Source organism: Onychomys torridus, chromosome 11, assembly GCF_903995425.1.
Source record: "Onychomys torridus chromosome 11, mOncTor1.1, whole genome shotgun sequence".
Taxonomy (NCBI): Eukaryota; Metazoa; Chordata; class Mammalia; order Rodentia; family Cricetidae; genus Onychomys; species Onychomys torridus.
Window position 1 is genome coordinate 44690804 of NC_050453.1, and position 24386 is coordinate 44715189.

Consider the following 24386-nt stretch of genomic DNA (forward strand, 5'->3'; position numbering starts at 1 on the left):
CACTCTCCCTGTGGTTGTGTTAGTCATTGTTTTGCTGATGTAAGAATGGAAGTTTTCTTGGTGTATACTTTGTTTCGTTCCTTTTCCATTATCACTTTGCCAACACAATTCCTCTGGAGTTTGAGTAGCACGGGTGTTCTAACCAGCTCACTAGCTCACTCCACACTCTCAGAACTTACTGGCAGTTCTGTAGTATTTAATATGAATTTGTTCGACAGTTTTGTAGTATTTAATATGATTTTGTTTGCCAGTGTTAGGACTGCAAGACAAAACAAAAAAATCCCCAGTTAAAATTTTAATAGTAAACATTTGTGTGTATACAAATAACACAAAAACCTTTACTGCATATCGAGACTACGTAATCATTTGTTTGCTTGCTTGTGTGAAATGCAGATTAAAGTTGGTCATCCTGAATTTTTATTAGCCAGATTTGGTGACTGCGGGAATTACACTTTTATTGCTCATCCTGCCTGAACAGTTGTTCAGAGTCTTCACCTGGTTTCTTTCCTTCATTCCTTTCCGAATTCACAGAGTTTAGAAGCACTCGCCATGTTGCTTGGTCCTCAAGACTCACTAGGCGACATATTAAATATAATCGTTGCCTTCATGAAGATTAGAAACACCTCATTGGCCTTTGCTCCAAGAGCTGCTTCATGGAAAGATTGCTATATTTTGGCTATACTAACACTAATAGGAAAGAGAAAATCAGCCATCCTGCTCTTGAGGGTACTGTGAAATGAAAGCATTGCTGTATAGTGGCCAGGCTGGGATTTTCCCCTAGCCGTGAGGTTTGAATCGCTGTGTAGACCACCTTGCCACATTTGTTTCCTCTGGGGGAAAAAAGATTTGCTAGCCATTAAAAGAATAAAAACAGCATAAGGAACTACATATCAATCATCCTAAAATATACATCATATGCACTAAATATTTGTCTTTGAGATTTGTTTTTAGAGATTTTCATTTTTATTATTTATTTGTATGTAGGAGGTGAGAGGGGTGTCAGCTCCCTGAAGCTGGAGCTCCAGTTGTGAATTTCCTGATGTTGGGTGCTTGGAACAAAACTTAGGTCCTTTGCAAGAACAATATGTTCTAACCTAAAGTTGTTTCATGTTAATGATTTTTGGGAAAAGGTGTATTCTTAAACCTCAGTAAACATTACATTAAAATTGATTTTTTATGTATTTTATGTTTACTAGAATGAAATATTTAGGGAAAAGTTCCAATCATTTCAATAACAAATTCATGCACATTTATTGTTTAGATACAACCATTACTAAATATAATTGTATATTAGACTGAATTAACTAAATTTATTAGTGCTTTTCTGGATGGGGGCTTTACAAAGATAAATTCTATCTCCTTACAAGTTCTAAAAAAAAACCTATTAATAGGTTACTGTAAAATAGTTAAATGTCTATAGAAACAAATTTTGGAGGGGCTTTTCATTAGTCACATGACTTCTTTCCTGTTTACTTTGTGTTTATAGTGTTTACTATGACACACTATCTGGAATGAGAAGTTGACATGAGTTAATTCAGGCCAGAGTTCAGAACACAGATATCCAAATATTTGTCTGTTGTAAATTAAATCTCTGTGTTGAATTCCTCCATACAACTGAACTCTTTAAGTCAGTGGTTCTCAACCTATGGGTTGCAACCCCTTTGGGGGTTGAATGACCTTTCCACAGGGGTCACCTATCAGCTTTCCTACACATCAGATATTTACATTATGATTTATAACAGTAGCAAAATTAGATTTATAAAGTAGCAATGAAAATAATGTTATGGTTGGAGGTCACTGCCACATGAGAACTGTATTAAAGGGTCACAACATTAGGAAGGTTTATGACACAGTGTTGTTTGTACACTTGCTGAAGAACCAGATTAACTCACTCACAGGCTTGGGGAGTTGGTATGCTTTCAATCACGGCAGGATGTTTGCCCATTGTAGCATGAGACAAACTTTCTACATTTTAGTAGTTGTCACATGATAAATTAGTCCTAAAATATGCCTTCAAAATCTGATACCTCTACCTCATAACATGCTGGGATAGCCTACTGAGTTTAAGTGTTACTCTGAGGTTTCAAATATATATTTTCAAAGCAGATTGACATCTGAAACCCAGGCAGGCCTTTTATTAGTTGAATGTCTTGAACAATTAGATGGTATAATCTGCATTTTGCTATAAAATGAAAACAAATGGTAACTATTGGAAAGCCGTATGATGGGATTAAGTTGCCTTTCACACAAACTGCTGTTGCTCTCAGGCATGATAAGGAGAATAGGAACATGCTGTCTACTTGGTAGTTACTGTAGCTGTTTAATCCTGACTTTCTTAAATCTGTTTGATCATGGAAGTTCTAACTTGTGTATGGAACAGCTACTAATATTTCACAAACTTATACAGATGGCAACACAATAAAAACTTACTTAATGTCAGTTTACCTGGAGCCAGGACAGTGGTATTCAGCCTCATGCCAGTTTGGAACTCATCCACATCTGAGCATCCCCTCAAAGGCCATCTTGGGCTTAAGAAAGAAAGGAGGAGACAGCTAGTTTCCTGATCTGTTTTGATGAATCTCTTAGCTAAAATTTAAAGAGAAAACCCTGGGTTTGCAAAGCCAAAGAAAACACCTTATGAATTCTTTTGCTTTATTGTATTAGAAAAAATTACTGCATTTAAACAAATGCTATCATTAAAATTTCTAATGTCATTGTGTTTAATCATGATCAAATGTTATTGGTATGTTTTCATAGAGCTAGAAGGCATTCATGGGTCATTTCTATGCATTGTAGTGGATGCTTTCTTAAGCTGTTCATTTCAAATGCTGTCAGTGTTTTTGGTTGTATGCTTTAGTTTTGACTTCCATATTGTCAGTTCTTCAGGGTAGGTGTTCTGAAACTATTAAATAAGCAATTGAGAAATGAATGGATAGTTTACAAGTTCTAAACTCCTTTGGTTAGGTGGTTCTGTGTCATTATTCTTGTTTTGGATTAAGGATGCCTTCTCAGAAATGTCTCCCCTGATCCTGGAACACATAGATGCTCACTCATAGACAATATGAGTCTTTTGTTCCTTTGCACCACAGAGATCCTCACCATACTGGCTTGTCAGTGCTTTTACTTACTTGGTTGTAGACTCATAGTATCTATTATAGTTTACTTGGCTTGTTCAGTGCCAAGAATTGTGCCTGAATGGGGACATCCAACTCATGCTTATGAGGTGTGAGGTTTGGTCTTCTATATTGGACCCTCATCCCTTAGTATAATGAGCACTCAGCCCAGGGAGAAGCAGATGAATCTGTTCCCAGTTGTTTTATTTTCTAAATGTCTTGTAGTTCGTTTCACTCTGCATTTCTAAATGTCCTCTCCTTTGCTTCTCTTCTGCAAACATTAAACAAGATGATGTCTGAAGAAACGTTTTCAAATCAGTAAAGACCCCGTGATGGGAGATAGTGGTACTAAAGACATTGTGGCTGGTGTCAATACTAGGGCCTGAACTAGTTCTTCCCTTGGCATCTTGCTTGATAATTGTTCTTGTTCTGGTACCACAGATAAAGAACTAAGACTTAAAGTTATTAATTTAGCTACACTTGCCAGAGTTAAATCCATACCCGATTCTAACAAACTTAGGGGGGCAGATCACATGGAATTCTGTCTCTCAAATTTATAATAAACATTTATGTTTCTAAACTAATAGTTTCTAAAGACTATTAATTTATTCTTGTCTTACCTTTCCTTTTTAAAGATCCAGATGAATTTGAACGAATATATGAACCATTAGATGTCAAAAGTAAAAAGATTCATGTTGTGGACAGTGGGCTCACTTTTAACCTGCCATATCCCTTGATTCTACGACCTCAGAGAGGTGTGGATCTCATCATCTCCTTTGACTTTTCTGCAAGGCCAAGTGACACAAGCCCTCCTTTCAAGGTAAGAAGACTTTGGTAAGGAGAATAGGAGCATGCCCAGGGGAGGGTGCAGCCCACAGTGGGCTGGATCTCCCTACATCCATTAAGAATCAAGACAATGCCCCTATGCCAGTCTGATCTGGACAATCACTCAATTAATACTCCCTTCTTGGGTGACTCTAGGCTGTGTCAAATTGACAGTTCAAGCTGATTGTGGCAAGCACTGAAAGCTTCTAGACTAAGTAATGGATATAATAACATGTCTTAAATATCTTAAAACCTCACATGTTCAAAATGTGTTCATATTTTATTTCTTTTGAGGCTGTTAGTAGTGTTCAGACAAGAAAACAAGAGTTGATTGCGACAATACCAAATTATATACATCATAGAAGATCAATATAAAAGTGTGTTGGTGCTTCCTGGAGCCAGTGAACAGGGGAATAAGTGAATGGAATGCAAACCGCACAGAAATAGCAGTGAGCACATTGGAAAGATGGGGTGTTCTGATTGTAACAGACAGAAGTTAAGCCTGTTAAGAGGGCTCTGGGGAAAATTTTTGAGTTTGGAAGGTAGGAAATGGAGATTGGTGGAGGATTTCCAGCAGACTAATGAAATCATGAAATTGGAATCTTAGGATGATTAACCTGAGCTGGTGGGTGGAAGGCAAAAGGTTAAAACTATGACTTACTGTAACCTCAGCATAGGATAATAAAATCTTGCACTGTTCAAGCCACGGATAGAACCTGGTGACCCATGAGGAGCATGGAGGAGGTAGGTTCCAGGAATGACTCCAAGGAGGTGGTGCCGATGGTGGAAGACACTGTATTATTCATTTAGCCAATGGGAGTGCAAAATGTCAAAGCCATAATTTCATATGAGTCAGAACTTTACTACTAGATGAGAGGATACTACCAAGGAGTTTTAGGATACCACTTAGTAATACAAATAAAAAGGCATTATATTTTTCAAGAGTCTTAAAATGTTTCATTGTTTATTATTAAGAAGAATATATACTTAGATGATACATGAACAATTAGAATGTATACCAACCACTTCTGGATAAAAGCTGCTGGAATTTCGATTTTATTCCCTCTTCTGATCTGTCTGAGAGAGAGAGAGAGAGAGAGAGAGAGAGAGAGAGAGAGAGAGAGAGAGAGAGAGAGTCTTACATGTAAGCACTCAGATGAATGTGCAATGATGCACGGACCCCTTACGTGAAGGCAAGAGCAGGATGGGAGGTATCCCTCTCCACCTTATTCCTTTGAGGCAGAGCTTCCAACTGAACCAGAAGCACACACCCTTTGCTAGGCTGGATGGTCAGCTAGCTCTCAGGTCCTGCCTGTCTCCATTTCCCAATGCTAGCGACACGAGCATTTGCAGCCATGCCCGGATTTTTGCATAGGTGCTGGAGAAAGAAACCAGGTCCTTGTGCTTGCAAACCAAACCAAGTGCTTTTAATCAGGGAGCCATCTCCCCAGCCCCCAATTTCTGTTTTTAAAAATGTGTGTGTGTGTGTGTGTGTGTGTGTGTGTGTGTGTGTGTGTGTGTGTGTATGTGGGCTTATGTGTTGAAGTCCGATGACAACTTGTGGGAATTAGTTTTCTCCTTTCCTTCATGTGGGTCTCTGGGCTCTAACTCATTAGACCTTTATCCACTGTGCCATCTCACTGGTCCCCATTTTTGCTTTTGATATTAAAATATAGACATCATTTTTCATTAAAGAATAGACTATAAATATGGGTAAGAAATTATACCATTGACTGGGCATGTGTCTCTGTTGGTAGAGTGCCTGCCTGCCATGAATAAAGCTTTAAGTTCAATACCTAGCACCTCAGAAAACCCAGGGTGTTAGTACCCATGCAATTCCAGCATTTGGGAAGTAGAGGCAGGAGGGTAGAAGTTTAGATCATACTCAGCTACCTTGATCATGTTCTAAACCAGCATAGGTTACATGAACCCTATTTCAAAAAGACAAGGAAAGAAAAAGAAAAGAAAAGAAACAGCCATTTATGTCATTTATTGTTTATTGATACATGTAGCATTCCCTAAGTATAGTTAAATCTCACATTTTGGGGGAAGCTATATAGTGGTGAATATCCTGGGTTTTGATAAAGGCAACCATAGTTGTGTTAGCTATGTTGGAACTGGACTTCTAAGTTAACATTATCACTACAAAGGGATACTGTTTTCTTTAGAAAGATAGGACACACTGTAAAAACAAAACAAACAAATAAAACAACAACCCCTCCCTCCCAACTGGTATAAAGAGTCTCATGAAAAAGCAGCCCTGTGTTTCATTTGATCAAGTTCTGGTTTTATTAGTCATTTAATAATGTAGATACAGGCAATATCTGTTTGATTTACCATTGAGGCTTAGCTGCCAGTAATCCTCATGGCCTTTGGGCAGACTATGCATAAACAAACAGACTCTGAGTTTAGGGGGAAAAGTAAGCTGGGGCACAGCAGAACTCAGGGCTCACTACGGGTGCATTTCCCTACATTTTATTAAAAGAGTATTTTAAGTCACTTTGCTATGACTTGTATGTTATATCACAGTCCATACGTTGCACATGGGCCTGGCTAACTCTTTTACCACTCCTTAGAATGTTTTGTGACCAGAGGCCAGCCAGAGTTTAAGTCACTTTGCCATGACTTGTATGTTATATCACAGTCTACACATTGCATATGGGCCTGGCTAACTCTTTTGACTGCTCCTTAGAATGCTTTGTGACCAGAAGGCCAGCCAGAGCAATGGGTCTGTCTATCCTGTACACCAAAGGGAAAAGGAAGGTGGCAATAGGGTGCATGTGGGGTGACATCGATGTAACAAAGGTCCAAGTGGGCTGTACATCACAAGTGTCTTCAGTACATTTGTCTCCCTGTAGGTAGTTCTGGGGGAACCACAGACTAACCAGTCAGTGTTTTTCCACATTAGCCTTATTTATCAGTTGTTCTTTGGTCTTGCTCTTGGTTTAGAACTCCCATGCACACATGATGCACTTCTTACATTGGGTCACATCATGACTAAATCAGCTGAAGTGCTGGTACTGACTGGACACTATTCTGCTACGCCTAGTGAGGGAAACTACCCACCCAAGCCAGTCCCAGTGACAGATCTGTAGACAGCAATGCACTACGGCTAATGAGGCAACCTGCTAGTCCACCCTGCCCGAGGAAGACCGAACAGCATAGACTCTGGTACCTGCAGGTGTACTTCTCATGCTGCTTTCTCAAGAGTTGCTATTAAAAAGTGACATCTTATATACAATTACAGAAAAGTGTTTTGTTTCAGTTCTGGGGCCATCAGATGAGCAGGGTATGAGCAGGGCTGTGTTTGATATTAGGATTTGTCATAGAACTCTGTGGCCTTTTGCATATTCTAGTGCATCAGGTAATTCCTTAGCGAGTAGTTAGATCACCTTGGTCTATACCTCAGCAGGTTTTTTGTTGTTGTTGTTGTTTGTTTGAGACAGGGTTTCTTTGTGTAGCCCTGGCTGTTCTGGAACTCACTCTAAAGACCAGGCTGTCCTCAGACTCACAGAGATCTGCCTACCTCTGCCTTTCAAGTGCTGGTACTACTAAAGGCGTGTGCCATCATGCCCAGGCACTCTACCATCTACCTCAGTTTTTATTTGGCCTTTTTATTTATGTCTCTCTTTGTCTCTTATTAGCAAAACTGCCATAGTACTTACCCCTTACTCCATGATCAAGGCTGATCGCAGCTCAAGATCCTTAGTTATATTGTGAAGAGCCTTCTTCTGAGCCACTGGGGTGATTCAGCAGTAAGAGCTTTGGTTGCACAAACTTGACAAGCTAGGTTCTAGCCATAGATCTCAGAATGGAAGGAAAAAAGTGACTTTGGAAAGTTGTCATCTGACCTACACACACACACACACACACACACACACACACACACACACACACACCACAAAGCAAACAACAAAACAAGGCACTACCAATAATAATAACAATAGTGATCATTTTTTAAAGAACCCCTTTCTTTACTAAGATCACATTCACAGTAGGTGGGTAGCTAGGATGTGGGTTTATTCTGTTAGGGCCACCATCCAACCTGCCGTACCCATTTCAGTCACTGAGTATCAGATGCCTTGTTATGAGCACCCATATCTAATATTGATCTCTTCAGGGATGCTTTTGCAAGTATGTACACAGCTTTTAATGGAGAGCTAATGGCTCCAAGTGTTACACAAACTCTGTCTCCAGACTTACTGCTCTGTGAGGTTCCTGAGGAAAACAACACCAGCAAGCTCTCTAGAAGAGACAGTAATCATAACTACAAATAGTGAATTCTAAGTGGTAGTTCTGTCATTCCCATCTTAGATGCTTTGATATTTTTAATCATTATGTTGTTTTAAATATTACATTATTTGCTTACTATTAGGCCATCTATCTCCCCAGTCTTAAAAATAAGTTTTAAATACTGAAAAATTTCAGGGTAGTAAGAATATATCCTAGGTTTGCAGAGAGATGTATTTATATAGGGAAATGTATTGTGTGTCTAAATTAATTAATTAGCATGTGTAAGACCTTCTCACTGTGGCACTGTGGTCTGGATATACTTCCATTAAATTGTTTTAAGTTAGTACTTTTTTTTTTAAGTTAGGGTTTAGTGCTTGAAAATGAGCATAGGCGTTTTTGAAAGTATCACTTTGAACGAGGGTCCCTAATTCTTTACTTTATAGAGAGATGTGTTTGTAGTTAGTACTATGTAAGCTTATAGTACATTAGTGCTTGAAACTGGGGAGCATCTTGGGGCATCAGGCAGCAGCTGATAGATGTTACAGCATGGCACGCTGCTGGCGTATCGATGTCATGTCCGAATTAGGCCTTCTTTGCTCACCAAAACATTGTTTTGATTTTAATTCCCTCCTTTTTGGGGCTCTCCACACGCACGTCTGTGTCATTGTCTCTCAGTCTTTTGGAGGGAGGGGAGACAGCGGAAGCAGACGTTTTTTCCATTCTGTAATCACGGCCTTTGCAGTCAGCACCGTTTAATCTTTTCCACATCAGGATGAGAGCAGAAAAGGGAAAGTTTCCGTCACTTCCTGATTCCAGGATAACTCCGTCCAGCTAAAAATAGCCAGACTTCTACCTCCATGAGCTCCCTTTCCCTCTTTCTCCACACAGCCACACACGGTTTGGTCATCCCCTGACTCATGTTTGTAAACACTAGAAGGCTGCTTTTCTTTGCCCTCACGCAAGCAACGGCCTTACTGTATGAGCTTTGGTCTGACTATTGAGTAAAGGTGAATGAGTAATCGTGGATAGTGCTCGACGTAGAATACCACGAGGAGGTCAGTTGAACGGGGTGGGTGGGGGAGGAAAGAGGAATGAGAAGAGTGTCCTCAAACTTCAAACGAGATGTTTTACATCTGTTCAATTTTTAGCAAAGCATAATCATATTCTGCAAAAACGTTCTATGGAACAGCTGCTTTTGTGTCTGTTGAATCCCTTTTCGCTCAGGTTTTATAACTTTGTAATCTTTGGGAGAATTGATCAACTTGACGTTCATGACCTTTTTTTTTTTTTTTTCCTTTAGTTTGCCAGAATATTTAGGGTTTATTGCTTATTTTTTGAGATTATAATGTAATCAAATCATTTCCCCTTCCCTGTCTTCCCTCCAAGCCCTCCCATCTGTCCCTCCTTGCTCTCTTCTGAGGTTGAGGGAAAAGACCACAAGGCCTCAAAACTACACAAAGAACTACAGACAATTAAGGAATGCTGGGAGCAGGGGAAATAGTCTTTCCCAGGGAAAAGCACACCAATTGGTTACCCAATACCAGTGGTCATCCCTGAAAACTTGCAAAGAAGTAATTATACATACTGAGCAGGTTGTATTTAGGAATGAATATATATTTATGCATGTAAAGTTCATGACTTTTCTAAAACACAAAGAGCAGTAAAATTTGTATGTCCTCTGTACATTGAAAATGTGTGACTTTTTCCTGGCATCTATGACAGTTTTCAATATGAAAGGTCACTTGATGACTGTCGTCACCTGTCTGGGTCTAGATGCTGTAGTGTTGATAGCCATTTAACAACACTCACTGACTGTTTTCCCCTCGGCTCCAAGCCTGTGCCTTTGGTCAGCCAGTAATGATTATCATTGACCAAATCAGCATGACCAGAGTAGTTTTTAAAAAAGGATAATTTTAGTGGTTTGCCCAAAACCTCGTCTCTTTAGGAATCTCTCTAAAATGGTTCCTGCTTTTCTTCCTTTCTTTTCCTTTTGTTTTCTTCACTTTTGCTTCTCTGGATCCTTATTTATTGACTGGATATCTGTATAACACTTACTGTGTGATAGATGCCGGTCTAAGTACTGTAAAATGGTAATTCATTTCATTCAGATTGCACTCTGTGTTTTACAGTTAAGAATATTAAGCTCAGAAACAGTTCCAAGGCTATGGAACTGACATTTGAATGCAGGCATTGGGCCCAGTCTGTGGCTTTACACCATGGTGCTATATACCCACTTATTTATTCTGGCCCCTGACACTGCATAGAAAAAGAAATGATGTCTGTGTTTTCTGACAACCTTCCACATTAATTTCCCCAGGTTAAATTTAGCACGGGTGTGCATGCATGCCTGTGTGAGAGAGAGAGAGAGAGAGAGAGTGTGTGTGTGTGTGTGTGTGTGTGTGTGTGTGTTCATATTGGGTGTATTCATGTGAAAATGTGATGTACATGAACATATATGTACCTGTGTGTGGAGGCGAGAAGTGGATATTAGATGCCTTCCTCAATTGCTCTCCACCTTATTGTTTGAGATGGAATTTCTCAGTGAACTCAGAACTCATTGATTTGATGCATTGAGGCCTGAAGTTCTATTTTCTTTTCATAATTAGAAGCCAAAAAGCCAATTTACATACATAAATTTAGTTTTAAAAATATGCATAATTTTATTATAGATTTTAAAAAGAAAACAAAATGAAACATCCTTTAAAAACCAATTTACAAGCCATGCGGTAGTGGCGCATGCCTTTAATCCCAGCACTCGGGAGGCAGAGCCAGGCGGATCTCTGTGAGTTCGAGGCCAGCCTGGGCTACCAAGTGAGTTCCAGGAAAGGCGCAAAGCTACACAGAGAAACCCTGTCTTGAAAAATCAAACAAACAAACAACAAACAAACAAAAAACCAAAAACAATTTACTAGCAATACAGAATCCTACGAAGTGTGCTATGCTATCATACATACATCTAGGAGTATTCAACACCAGAAGCTATAAAATCTAACTGCGTGTAGTAGCTACAAAAAACCTACAACTTGCATTTTTTTAAAAAGTAGTTTCTCTACAAAGAATCTTACCAGCTATACAAGAATCTGTACCATGTTGATACTGAAGTTAATGGTGATATTCTCTTGAATTTCACATTCTTAACAAAATAGTTTAATTGATATATATATATATATATATATATATATATAAATATATATATATATATTTACCTTGATGGAGATAACAGGTGTAAAATCCAATAACAACTTGCCTTAATTAGGGTTTCCATTGCTCTGATGAAACTCCATGACCAAAAGCAACTTTGGGAGGAAGGGGTTTATTTCATTTTACAGCTTGTGATCCAAGGAAGTTGAAGCAGGATCTCAAGGCAGGAACCTGGAGGCAGGAACTGATGCTGAGGCCATGGAGGAATACTGCTTTCTGGCTTGCTCAGCTTGCTTGCTTATATACCTTAGAACTACCTGCCCAAGGAGGGGCACCACCCACTAGACTTTCCCCCATCAATTGCTATTTAAGAAAATGCCCCAGCTATGCAAAGAAACCTTGTCTTGAAACAAAAAATTAAATAAAGAAAGGAAAATGCCCCCCACAGGCTTCCCTACAAACCGGTCTTAATGGAGGTGTTTTCTCATTTGTGATTCCCTTTTCTCTGATAACTCTAGCTTGTGTCAATTTTATAAAACAACACAAACCAACCAAGACACATGAGTTCCAGGTCTTCATTGTCAGTGTTTAACCTCCCAAGGCTTAAAACCCATTCATACCATTGTAAATATTTTGGACCCATTTTTTTTTCCTCTAGCAAATTCATGCTCAATTTAGTTCATTAATAAATTTGTCGAATGCCTGCTATTGGGTTTGTTTAGAGAGCATTGTTTACAGATATTGGGGATTTTTCACAGCCCTTTAACACAGTGTTGTTTTTGTGGTCTTAGCAACTGCTGGAAGATAATAACACTTAACGAATATAGAATAATGGACTGACTGAACAAATAACAACTGAACATTTCTAAATGCATCTTTCTCCTTCCTGTAGGAACTTCTGCTTGCAGAGAAGTGGGCTAAAATGAACAAGCTCCCCTTTCCGAAGATTGACCCTTATGTGTTTGATCGAGAAGGGTTGAAGGAGTGTTATGTTTTTAAACCCAAGAATCCTGATGTGGAGAATGACTGCCCTACCATTATCCACTTTGTTCTGGCCAACATCAACTTCAGAAAGTACAAGGCCCCAGGTATGTTTCCATGAAATGGAAGTCTGGCTGGCGATGTGACTGATATTGAGCTGTTTTAAACTGATGCTGTCCATGAACTAGGACTACATGGAGTGCTTCTCTTACTGTGACAAATCATTGTGACCTGAGAGCCCAAGTACTTCCTTCTTCTTTACCCCAAGATTTCGAGTTCCTCATGATAGAGAAACGGGAAGATGAAGGTCAAGCTCAGCCAACATTGCTAGGGTATTGAACCAGAGCCTTGGCTTTGATGGATGTCCTATTCATAAAGGATGTTAAATAGTGTGACTTTCACTGCTGTGAAACAGCTCTTGTTTTCAAAATAAAATCTTGCAGAAGTCTCTGGGAATATTAATTGACCACAAAACTTAATGTAATCTACCAATGCGACATGGCCGACCATTTGGGGCTTCCACATTATAATTTACAGCAAAGGAGAATCTAGTTCAAGGAATGGTTATTCTGTTTTCACCATATCTGGAAGAGTGGGTGGACTTTTGTGCATCCTGAAAGATATCCATTAACCAAAGAAGGATGCTTAGGGGAATTAAATGCTAAATATTTTTCAGACCGGAAGATGCAGTTATCTATTTTGTGAATGGAAAGAGACAAAAAAGATGAATGAGATGACACAGGGAAGAAGTCTTCTTCCTAGGTTTCTCAGAATGATAAAACAAATTAATAAGGGTGGAGCTGTGAGCCATGCCTCGTACAGGAGAAGGAAGGCTGGCTGGCATTTATGTTTTCAAATGGAAACCTTAGTTTCAAATTGAAACCCTGGTTTCGAACTGAAAGCAACCTAGTCAATTTTCTATTACTGTTAGTTCTCAGGGGGAAACCAAGGGGTTGGTAAGCACAGGGATTTCAGGGACTTGAAGAGGATTCAATGTTTTGGTTTGGATTTCCCCAGAAGAAGATTCTCACGGCAGGATTCAAGTGCAAATGATTTATTTGTAAGGGAGTGAGGAAGTGATACTGGGCGAGGAGACAGAGGACAAAGCATATCCTAGTAAGCTAGCTACCCCATGAGGACCATGACCCATCCGGGAAAGTGGAAGGCAGAGCACTCAGACCACAGAGGCATCCTTCCATCCATAGGCCAGCAGGTGAGAGAGCTGGGTATCATCCCAACTTGAGTGCGGCTGATTGTGGCAGATGGTTATCTTCAGAATCATAGCCTTTCTGGTGACTCTCAGAGCTGTCTTCATGGTTGCATGTATTTTTTTTAAATTTTCGAATGTAAGATTCATGCTCTTTTTTTTTTTTTTTTTTTTGGCACGTAGGTGTTCCAAGGGAAACCAAAGAGGAGAAGGAAATAGCTGACTTTGACATTTTTGATGATCCTGAGTCTCCATTTTCAACCTTCAACTTTCAGTATCCAAATCAAGCCTTCAAAAGGCTGCATGACCTCATGTACTTCAACACGTTGAACAACATTGACGTGAGTATATCTTCCACCACTGTGAACATGAGAAGTCACTTAGCAAACACATGAATTCAGTAAGAAGACAAATCAGGCTTAGGAATGACCAGAGTCACAATGTGGTACCTTGTTTCTTATCAATTATTTCACTAACCTCTAACAGAACACTCAGAATTCACAAATAATGACATCACTGTCGGCAACCAATCAGAACCCACACTTTGTATTATTGTGTGGTGGAGTGAGAGAGTTCATTCCTGGCTTTCCTGATCTATTCATTTTATGATAAAGTAATTTATGAAGTGATGGAAGGACAATGTACTGGAGGGGGCAGGGCAGTGTACTGGTGGGACAGTGAGCGTGAGTGCATTGCTGGTGACTGAATGAAAGCATGCTTCCAAATGTTGGGTTTTTGTAGCTCTTGATGATACCGCCAAATACTAGAGCCTCCTGCATCTTCATCCTTTCCTGTGTGCTCTGTGAAAGAGACATTAGAAGCAAGTCTTTCCCTTCAATATCAAACCTTCTTATGGCTAGCATACCTAGTCTGTGTCTCTCAGAATGGTTAGTGCTAAATGCACCATGTCAGAGTACTGTGGTGTGTGTGATTGGAGTCATCAGCTGTGGGCCCAAATCACAGCATCTAACCAGTTGCTATCAGTTGTGGGAGCTGAGCTCATTGGCCTACTTGGACTTTGCACATTAAGAAAGAAAGTAAGAAAGGTGAACTAGTTAGAGCCATGCATCATGTCTGACTTGCTGGTCTTTTCGGAGATTAGGAATAGCCAAAATGAACACACAGATGTGCTGGTTCTGCAGAACTTAACTAGATTTTTGTGCTCACACATCAGTGAGTGTTCTTGCTCGTTTAGTGTTCCTTGAGACAGTTTAAGACAGGCCAAATGCAATCATGACATAATGACCATTACCCATTGTAATCAATACATTTTTGTAATCATGTGAAAATTTTCCTAATATACTTCAGTTCCTATAATTCTAAAATTCCTTCTTTTTTTTGCCTGTATTTTCCAGTATATGATGACTAATACATAATATACTTACCAAAAGTTGCGACACATTATTTCCTTAACACATTCTGAATAAATCTTACATGGGGAGTAAATATTTAGAAACCTCATGTTACCTTATTTTTGTAATGATGGTTCAAATTCAAAGAAAAGGGAGAAATGAGTATTTAGACACAAGGAACTTATAGAAATAGTCAAAATAGAGTTGCAGTTTATTTTTATTTGGATTTCATTTTTATGTATGTTTGTGGGAGGTGGGTATGTGAGTGCAGATGTCCCCAGAGGCCAGAGGTGTCAGATCTCCATAGAGCTAGAGCCACAGGCAATTGTGAGGTGCCTTTCATAGGTGACAGGTACTAAACTCAGGTCTTTAGGAAAAGCAGTGTGTGTGTTCTTAATCTCTCAGCCATCTCTCTAGCCCCCAAAACAGAGTTGTATTTTATAAAGTTTAATCATACTAAAAGAAAAGAGAGCTAAGGCGATTCCAATTTTCTGTTTTGAAACTTATAGACAATAGATTTGAAACTAATAGATTTGGGAGTAAAAATCTGTTAAATTTGATAAATCATCCTCTAATGAAAAGAACTAGAATTGTAGGAATTATAAATATCATCTATCCAACTTAGCAATAAACACACTCATATATGTATTTTAAATGACTGCATTTCTCTTGCTATTTTCTGTTCCTATTTATATTAGACCTGCTAAAATATTTGCTGTAATTGTATAGTTCTATTTACATATTTTATAAGCATTCTTCAAGTTAGTTTATTTGACTCAGACATGAAAAGGTTAAAGCCTGAACAAAAATAGACTGAATGCCAAAACAGCCATCTTCAGTATAGTCCAATAAACATTGATTCTTCACAAACCATTAACAAAGCATTACTTGTAATACCATATATAAAATTTGGAATTTCTTACATTGTATTTTTATCATATCACTGTCTCCCTAGACTGTTCCCAGATCCATCTCCAATTCCATACTCACTCAATTTTGTGTCTCATTTTATTCTTTTAGCCCATCAAGTCTAGTTGGTGTTACCTATATATTCTGGGGTATGTGACCATTCATTGGAGAGTGTTCAACCTAACAGGGACCATATCCTTAAAGAAAAATAACTCTTCTATCAGTTACCAATAGCTCCTCAGCTGAAGTTGGAACTTTGTGACCACCTCTACCCCTCTATGATGGGATTTTTTTTCTCTGGGTTGAGCTTGTATAGATTTTGTGTTCGGTGTCATAACCACTGTGAGTTTCTAGGTGAGACTACCCTCATTATGTAAACAAACATTTTTCATAGCTTCTACTTATATTTGTGGCGTGACATTTAGAGACAAATATATGAGTTTTTTATAGTTATTTTTAAATATAGGTAGGCCATGTCTTAGTTGCATTTTATTGCTATGATAAGATACCATGACCAAGGCAAGTTATCAGAGAAAGAGTTTATTAGGGCTTACGGCTTCAGAGGGTGTCTCCATGGCCATCATGGCGGAGATAGATGGCAGTAGCAGAACTCATCATATTGGGGCAGTGACTACGAGCCTGCATGTTGAGACATCACCACAAGAGGGGAATTTAACTGAGGATGGTGTCGACTTTTGAAACATCAAAGCCCACTCCCAGTGACACTACCTACTCCAATGAGGCCGTACAATCTGATCCTTCCAAAGTAGTTCCACAAATTGGGGAGCAAGCATTCAAATATATAAGCCTATGGGAGTCATACTCATTTGAACCACCACGGGTCACTTGTAACTGAACATACTACTCAAACTTCAGGAGGATTAGATTCTTCATCTTGAAAACAGGGACAATAGGACCTGTCACAAGGGCAGTGGGACTATGAATGCATAATCAGGTAGGGCCTAAATAGTACCCTGAAAACAGTAGCCACTTAATTGTGAAGATCTTCGCTATGCATGGCAATCTCCTGGCATTCTGAAGTGCATGGGAAGTCTACAAAAGGAGCTGTGAAAGTGTTAAGGATTCACTCTTTGTAGACAAATTGTGCAGACAATGACAGTTGTAGGCATCGAGTAAATGTTTTGAATAAATGAATGTAGGTGTTTTCCTAAAGTAGATGGCCATTTTGACTTATATTCAAGTGGAAAATGTGTGTGTACATGTGTGTGTGTGTGTGTGTGTGTGTGTGTGTGTGTGTGTGTGTGTGTGTGTTATTCTACTTTTACTGTTATTTATCTCTTGGTGACCTCTTGCATATCATTTATCCAAAAGATCCCCCCACATTTTATCATAAAAATTCCTGGTAAGGGTGATGCATTAAAAGTAATAAAGTTTTACTGAGCATATGATGCTGGGAAATGCATTAGGTTCAGCTAGTTAAAGCCACTCTCTCCATCTGAGTGGAGGTGAACGTCGACTTGCACTTAAGAAGCTGCACATGGATCATCAGAGCGGTTTTTCAGGTGGCAGAGACTGTGATAAAACAGGATTCGATGTCTTTCATCTGTTAAAGCTTAAGACAGTTTTCAGCCTTGTGGCCAGAGCCGCTGTGACTTAAGGTGTATTTCCTCAATTTGTTTTCTGATCTGGTTTTGTTCTGAACAGGCCATGGTGTTAAGACAGTTTTCAGCCTTGTGGCCAGAGCCGCTGTGACTTAAGGTGTGTTTCCTCAATTTGTTTTCTGATCTGGTTTTGTTCTGAACAGGCCATGGTGTATGTAACAGCTGGGAACTCCTGTCGATGGTTCTTCTAGGACATCCTTTAGAGCATTTTTTCCTCTGCTTCAGCTCACTTTTTGATAGAAGTCTGGCCTTTTCGGTAGCCTCAATCTTCTGTACTTAACTCAGTCCTCACGAATTCCTTCTTGATGAGCATTGTCTCGGTGCTTTTACAGTTGTGGAATTTTGTAGGATCTACATTTTGTTTCCTTAGTAGAAATTTAAGGTCCAGTGACAGACTGGTGGACATGTGGCAGGTGGCATCTGGAGGCTTTGGATTCAGACTAATTGAATGTTTAGCTGTCTCTAAGCTGGTGGCCTTGGACTGGTAGATTATTTTCTTCTTTTGTAAGGGGAAACAATGATATATTTTATAGGATTAGGATGGTGTTTAGTTAAAATAACTTAAGGATTTAGGATATAAGTAGTCACTAGGGAATTGCAACAGCTGATATAATGAAGAATTATTGCTAATTTTCATATTCATATCTGCTTGTAATTATATAAATCAACTATAAATTCCATAAAACAGTGGCTTATTTATTTTCTGTACTCCAGGAATAGTGACCATAATGTCTGGTACTTCAAGTGAATATGCAATGTATTTATCATAAATTTGTAAGTCACTGACAGATTGAAGATAATGAAGGTCGGGGTAAAAGTTGTCACTGGGGGGAGATGGAGCTGTTGACCATGAAGCTTGTACCCAGCACATGCCCAGCTGGGTAGCGTATACAGTCATAAACGTCCACATTGGTTGGGAGGGAACATGTGTTTGGAGGACTCTTTCTCAGGGCCTGTCAAGTCAGCTTATTTTCCTTTCTCATTCAGCTCCCAGTTGAGTAGACAAATTCAGGCAGATTCTATGATACTGTTATATTTCACTACATTCGATACATACCGGTATGCACAACAATCAGCTTCAATTTTTGTCGGGTAATTTTACAAGGGGTTTTTATCGGTTATTTCTCTTGCTCATAGACAAAGTAGGTAACAGAAGCAGGAAATGTTTATGTCAGTTCCTGAAGCAAGGGTATCACCCATCATGATGGGGAAGTCACAGCTGCAGGAACCTGAAGCAGCTGGTCACATTGCATTGACAGTCACAAAGCGCTGAGACTACAGTGCACGGGATGGTGCTCCCCACAAAAGTTGTTTTTTCCCACCTTGACTAACTACTTACTACTGTGCTCAGATTTATCTCCTAGGTGATTCTAGATCCTGACAAGATGACCATCAGCATTAACCAATCACAGTGTTTAACATCAGGTGTTAATCGGAACGGGGAAAGTGTGTATCAGAAGTCCTAGTAGTTAATTCTTACTTTAATGGTGTTTCCTCATTATGATTACACTGTCTAGGTACACGTTAAGGTTTTTGACGATTCAGAAGATAATCAGCAATTACATAGTAACTGCAGTAATCCACAGTCTGTTGCATATCCTGGCCTATTTTATTAGGCCTGCAGGGGAGGAAAGAGAGTGGTTCCTCCTGCCCCTCATACTCATTGTTGGCCGACATCCTAGACGAAAGATACATCAACCAGAGAAAAGCCAAATGGACTCATTTGAGCATAGTTCTACACAACATGAGATCCTTCAGAGTAAAGATTCAGAGTTCTGAAGTGGACTACCTATTTTTTTTTTAAAAAAATTTCAGGTGTCGTGATGCATGGACAGGTGTATAGAAATATGATTGTTTGAAATGGTTAGAGTTTAATTCTGACAGAAACCCAGAGGGGTCTGTTCGTTTGGAATTTTTCTGGTTTCTGTGTAACATTCCTTTTGGCTATGGGACAGGGTATCTTGCAGTGGGAGAGGGTCTTATGGCGTGCCCTCAGATGGGCAGAGAATGTCTTAGGAGTTTTTCTAGGAAGCAAAAGGTGAGGAGTCATGGCAATACTTTCAGTCCTTTCAGACAAAAGGCTTTTTGGCTTCTCTGCTCCCCTTTATGGAAGAGGGATGCTAGTTTCTCTTGTTTGCCTGAGGAGGGGTAGAGAAAAGGACAGGGGACAGGAGAACATGTTTCCAAGACGTTTTGAGGCTGTCATTTGAGGGTGTCATTTTCTGAACCCCTATAGCCCTCAAATCACTTGCTTTTAATGCTCTACATGATCTCATCCAATCTCACGTACACATTGGTTGAATGTGTCTTCATTATCAGCTGTGCCAGGCAGCACTGTTTCAGGGTCACAGTGATATGTAACACCAAAAGAATAAAGCGTCCAGGCTTGCAATCTCATCACTCAGGAAGCTAAGGCGAGAGGATCCCAAGTTTGCAGCTTGAGCTCCATAGGGAGACTCAGTTTCAGAAAAACAAAACAACGCAAAACAAAACACCAACCCCTACCCCCAGGGGGAAAAAAACAACCCAAAGAAGGAAATATTTTGAGTGCTTAGTATTAACCAAAATTTCCTCCTAATTTTTCAACTCTTAAGATTAGCCTAAGAAGCATGAAGCTGTGGGTATGTGTGTGTATATAGGTGTGTGTGTGTGTGTGTGTGTGTGTGTTAATTTATAGATTTATAGGCAAGGCAATTGAGTAATGGATTAATTGGGACAAAATCCAGGAAGTCACAATTTTGTGTAGCAAAGCTTTCTTGTTGGGCTGTCTTTGGACCACCAGCCCATAAATAATGTCCCTGAGATTTTTTTGTTTGTTTGTTTGTTTGTTTGTTTTTTTTTCCCGATACAGGGTTTCTCTGTGTAGCCTTGTGCCTTTCTTGGAACTCGCTTTGGAGACCAGGCTGGCCTTGAACTCACAGAGATCCTCCTGCCTCTGCCTCCCAAGTGCTGGGATTAAAGGCATGCACCACCACCGCCTGGCTGAGACTTATTATTATTAATTATGAAAGCTTGGCTTTAGCTTAGGCTTTTTTCCCAACTAGTTCTTATAACATCATTAACCCATATATTTTTTTAAATATGTCCTATTATGTGGCTTGTTAATTCTTCTTAGTACAGCACATCCAACTTGCTCTGAGTCTGCTGGCAAAACAGTGTGCCTAGCAGATTTCTCCTCCTAGTTTCTCTCTCTCTACCAGGAAGTCCTGCCTATTCCCTTCTGCCTAGATATTGGCCATTCAGCTTTTTAATGACAGCAATCACTGCAATACATCTTCACATGGTGTACAAATATCCCACAACAGTTTTGGAGTCGGGGCTGGGCTGAGAGCATAAATCTTCCCCACTCTTTTCTCTGTCACCATTTATCTCCCAAGTGACCTTATTTCTTAATGTTCCATAGTTCCTTTTCCATGCCAGTTTCCATGTGTCTCCTGTGTCTCCCCTTGCCACAACATTCCATCTTTAGCTGTATCTGGTTATTCATGGAGAAAACCACCTGTCCCCTTGTACTTATAAAAATCATGTGTGTTTAACTCTAGTTGTATTTTGCCCATGGCTTATCCTGGGCATTTATTAATTTAGAAAATATTTGTTATGTACCTTTCATAAGCTCAGTGCTGGGCTCAAACACGAAGACTTCCTGCTTCCAGGATATTTCAGATCTCATGGAAAAGCAGACATTAGCCAGTAGTTTTAATGAAAATAGCAGTTGTTTGTCATGCTAATAATGTTTACTTTTTCAGACAGAATACACCATAACGCTCTCCCTTGGGCTGCTGTCTCAACTTGACACTGTAAGCCTTCCACATTTGTCTACAAATAGTTCCATTGCACACCTCCAGAATCCTCCGTTTTGACACGAGGGGGGAAGTTTTCCAAGTTTTACATTTTTTTTTTCTCATTTATCTACCCGTATTGCTGAAGAATAAAGGAAACTGTTTTAAACAATTGGGAAGCTCTTGAATGGCATAGTAAAAGATAGCATGGGTCGTACTCCGGATGCGCAGTAAGGATGAAGGTTAGCATGCGTGGGATATCGCTAAAGTAAACCTGACAGGAAGGATTTGGAATCCCATAGAAGGAAAGAAGCAATTATATAGACCCTCTAAGGTCACTCCTGGTAACAATAAAGATTAGAAAGACATAGACACGACATGATACATCTCAGACACCCCTAGATATACTATGTGGCATGCTAAATGTTTTACAGTTAGCAAGTGATTTCATACTGAGTTTTTGTGTGCCTGGCTAGGGTGCTTTAGGCTGTGTTCTGAGGGATGAGAAGCCTATTCAGTGGTTTCATAGTGTGAAGGTGCCACCTAGTGGTTCAACTTGCACATTCTTATCCCAAATGATTTGGGTTTTTCAGCTGTTAATGTAAATGTTGATTTTCCTTTATAGGAAAGGCTTAAAATTAGGAATATGAGCAGGGGCCAAATTTTGGTAAACTCACTCATTGTGATGCCAATTCTTTTCTGTTTTCCTTATAGTGTTAGGGATTGAACACCTCACCCCCCCTCCCCCCCACACACACACACCACCCCCTATACACTAAGGAAGTGCTCTACCAACTGAGCTTCAGCTCTGGCTGCTTTTCTTGCTGAAGGGCAGCCTAGCCCCTGGGCTGAAAATTTCGTGGTTCTGCTTGTGTGTGTGTGTGTGTGTGTGTGTGTGTGTGTGTGTGTGTGTGTCTGAATTCGCCATCAAGAATTCACATCAGGCAGCCATCACTAGTGTAGTATTCCCTGGGGTCTTTCCCTGGCACATCTCTGCACCAAGGAGATGCAGCTGAAGGAGCAGAAACCAACTGGTAACACTGTAAGCTGGGAGTCTAGAGAGACAGACTGTAACCAGGAAATAAAGCAGTTCATTTGATTTAAATCCGGGGGCAAAAGGCTGAGGTGCCTGTTTAACACATCAAAGCTGGCCTGGCAGCCAGGTTCCTCCAGTATGCCTCAGTCTCTACCTGTTACTGGGTATGGCTGGCTGAGCCCACCCTCTACCCCCCAAATTTTCAGCTCAGGGGCTAGGCTGCCCTTCCCTTTATAATCTAGACATTTTGATTACTGCACTTTTTGTACTTTTGCCCTCTTGGCTGCTGCACCCTTGTCCTGTCTCCTACATGGCCCGGCTCAGTCTGGTCATATCCACTCTGGACTTTCCCAGATGTCCCTGCCTCTGACTATGCTCTCACACATATCTACAATAAACTTTCTCCTCCACCACACCTAGGCCCCTCCCCTCCCTTCCCTTCCCTCATCTTCCTCTCTCTCTCTCTCTCTCTCTCTCTCTCTCTCTCTCTCTCTCTCTCCCCCTCCCTTCCTCTCTCCCTCCCTCCCTCTCTCCCTCCCTCCCTTTCTTATTCATCTGGTGCAGAACTGCTGAGTTGCTTATTTAACTTCTCAAAGCAGATCTGGCTGCCAGGTTCTCCCAGCATCCCTCAGTCCCTTCTTGTTAGAAGGTATGGTTGGTATACCCTGCCCTCTACCCTGAACTCTTCAGCACAAGGGGCTGGGCTGTTCTTCCCTGTATATTCCAACCCATTTTGGTTACCTGTGGGCCTCCTGGCTGCTGCATCTGGTTCCCCTCTCTCTCCTCTCCTGTCCCTTCCTCCTCTCCTTACATGGCTCCACTCTGGACTCTCCCAGATGTCCCTGCCTCTGGCTATGCTCTGACACATATCTACAGTAAACTTTCTCCTCCACCATACATACCTAGGAGCAGTCATGTCCTTTCCTTTCCTTTCGTTTGTTTGTTTGTTTCTTCAATCAGTAGCCTCCTAACCTGCACCACACACAGTTTATAAGCAACGGTGTGTACACATATCTGTTGCAGGATCTTTCTATGTGCCAATCACTGTCCACAGCACTTTATACCCAGCAACCCACGATTAATAACGTTACTCCTATCTTAAAGACAAAGAGACAGGGACTGGAGAGATGGCTCAGTAGTTAAGAGTACTTGCTGTTCATGTAGATGACCCAGGTTTGGTTCCCAGTACCCACGTGGCAGCTCACACTGTCTAGAATTATTTACAAGGGATCCAACTCCTTCTTCGGGACTCCACGGGCACTGCATACACATGGTGCACTTGCATGCAGGCAAAATACTCACACACATAAAATATAAATGTGTGACATCTTTAAAGAAGAAATAATCTCAAGAATTTAGGCTAATTGCCATCTCTTTCACATAGACGGGCATGACTGGACCAAGGAGGCCTTTGACCCAAGTCTTTTTCAACAGATCTGAAGTACAGAATTAATTATGTCTCCTTTGCTCATGGGAAAATGGGCTCCACATAAACCCCTACTTAAAAGTCTCAGTAATATTTGAGTCTGTTTCCACTAGCAGAGACTGACTCATTTCTTTTACCATATGAAAGACTCAAATTTTTGTGATAAATTTTTTGTTGTTGTTGTTTGTTTTGGTAACACGATGACATATTTCTTATTTTGTTAGCCACTCTGGAAGAAAGAGAGGTTCCTGCCAATGGGTGTGATAAGAAGTGGCTGGAGGCCGACTCTATGTGTGCATAACTTAGCTCTCCTATCTCTCTGTTCTAAACACTGGAGCATACTTGCTCAGTGAGCTTGTTGTATTGGGGAAAGGTCTCTGTCAATGCCTCTGTGGTGAGATGAAGCACGTGGGTCCCTAGTGGGAGAAGAGGTCACGGGTCCTGAGCTTTCTGGAATGCCGAGCATTCCTACTCACACTATAGAGGTGAAAACACATGGCCAGTGCTTCAGGCTTATGTAACAGTCCCTGGAGTGGAGGAGAATAAAGGGACTTCCTTAATGACCAGACTTGCCTCTGCCTCTAGTGCCCCAAACATCTATTTTGCTGACAGCACCTTGAGGGTATGGAGATTTCCTGGCGTTTACAGGGCTATGAAACCGTAGCAGAGTCATCATGAGCACCCTCTCTCCTGCTTCCCAAAGCATGTCCCCAACTCTGCAGTAATGGCTCTGATCAAATCCGTTTCATTTTCTCCTAAAAT

General features: G+C 40.3%; 1 protein-coding gene across 2 annotated transcripts in view; it reads left to right on the forward strand.

The window, feature by feature from the left end:
• Pla2g4a (phospholipase A2 group IVA) overlaps positions 1–24386 on the forward strand; it is a 143735-nt gene that overhangs the window by 118188 nt on the left and 1161 nt on the right. For both annotated transcript variants that reach the window (XM_036202269.1, XM_036202270.1), the window contains 3 exons: positions 3749–3933; positions 12205–12400; positions 13684–13841. In XM_036202269.1, coding sequence (XP_036058162.1) covers positions 3749–3933; positions 12205–12400; positions 13684–13841 — 539 coding nt within the window. The remainder of the gene's footprint in view (positions 1–3748; positions 3934–12204; positions 12401–13683; positions 13842–24386) is intronic.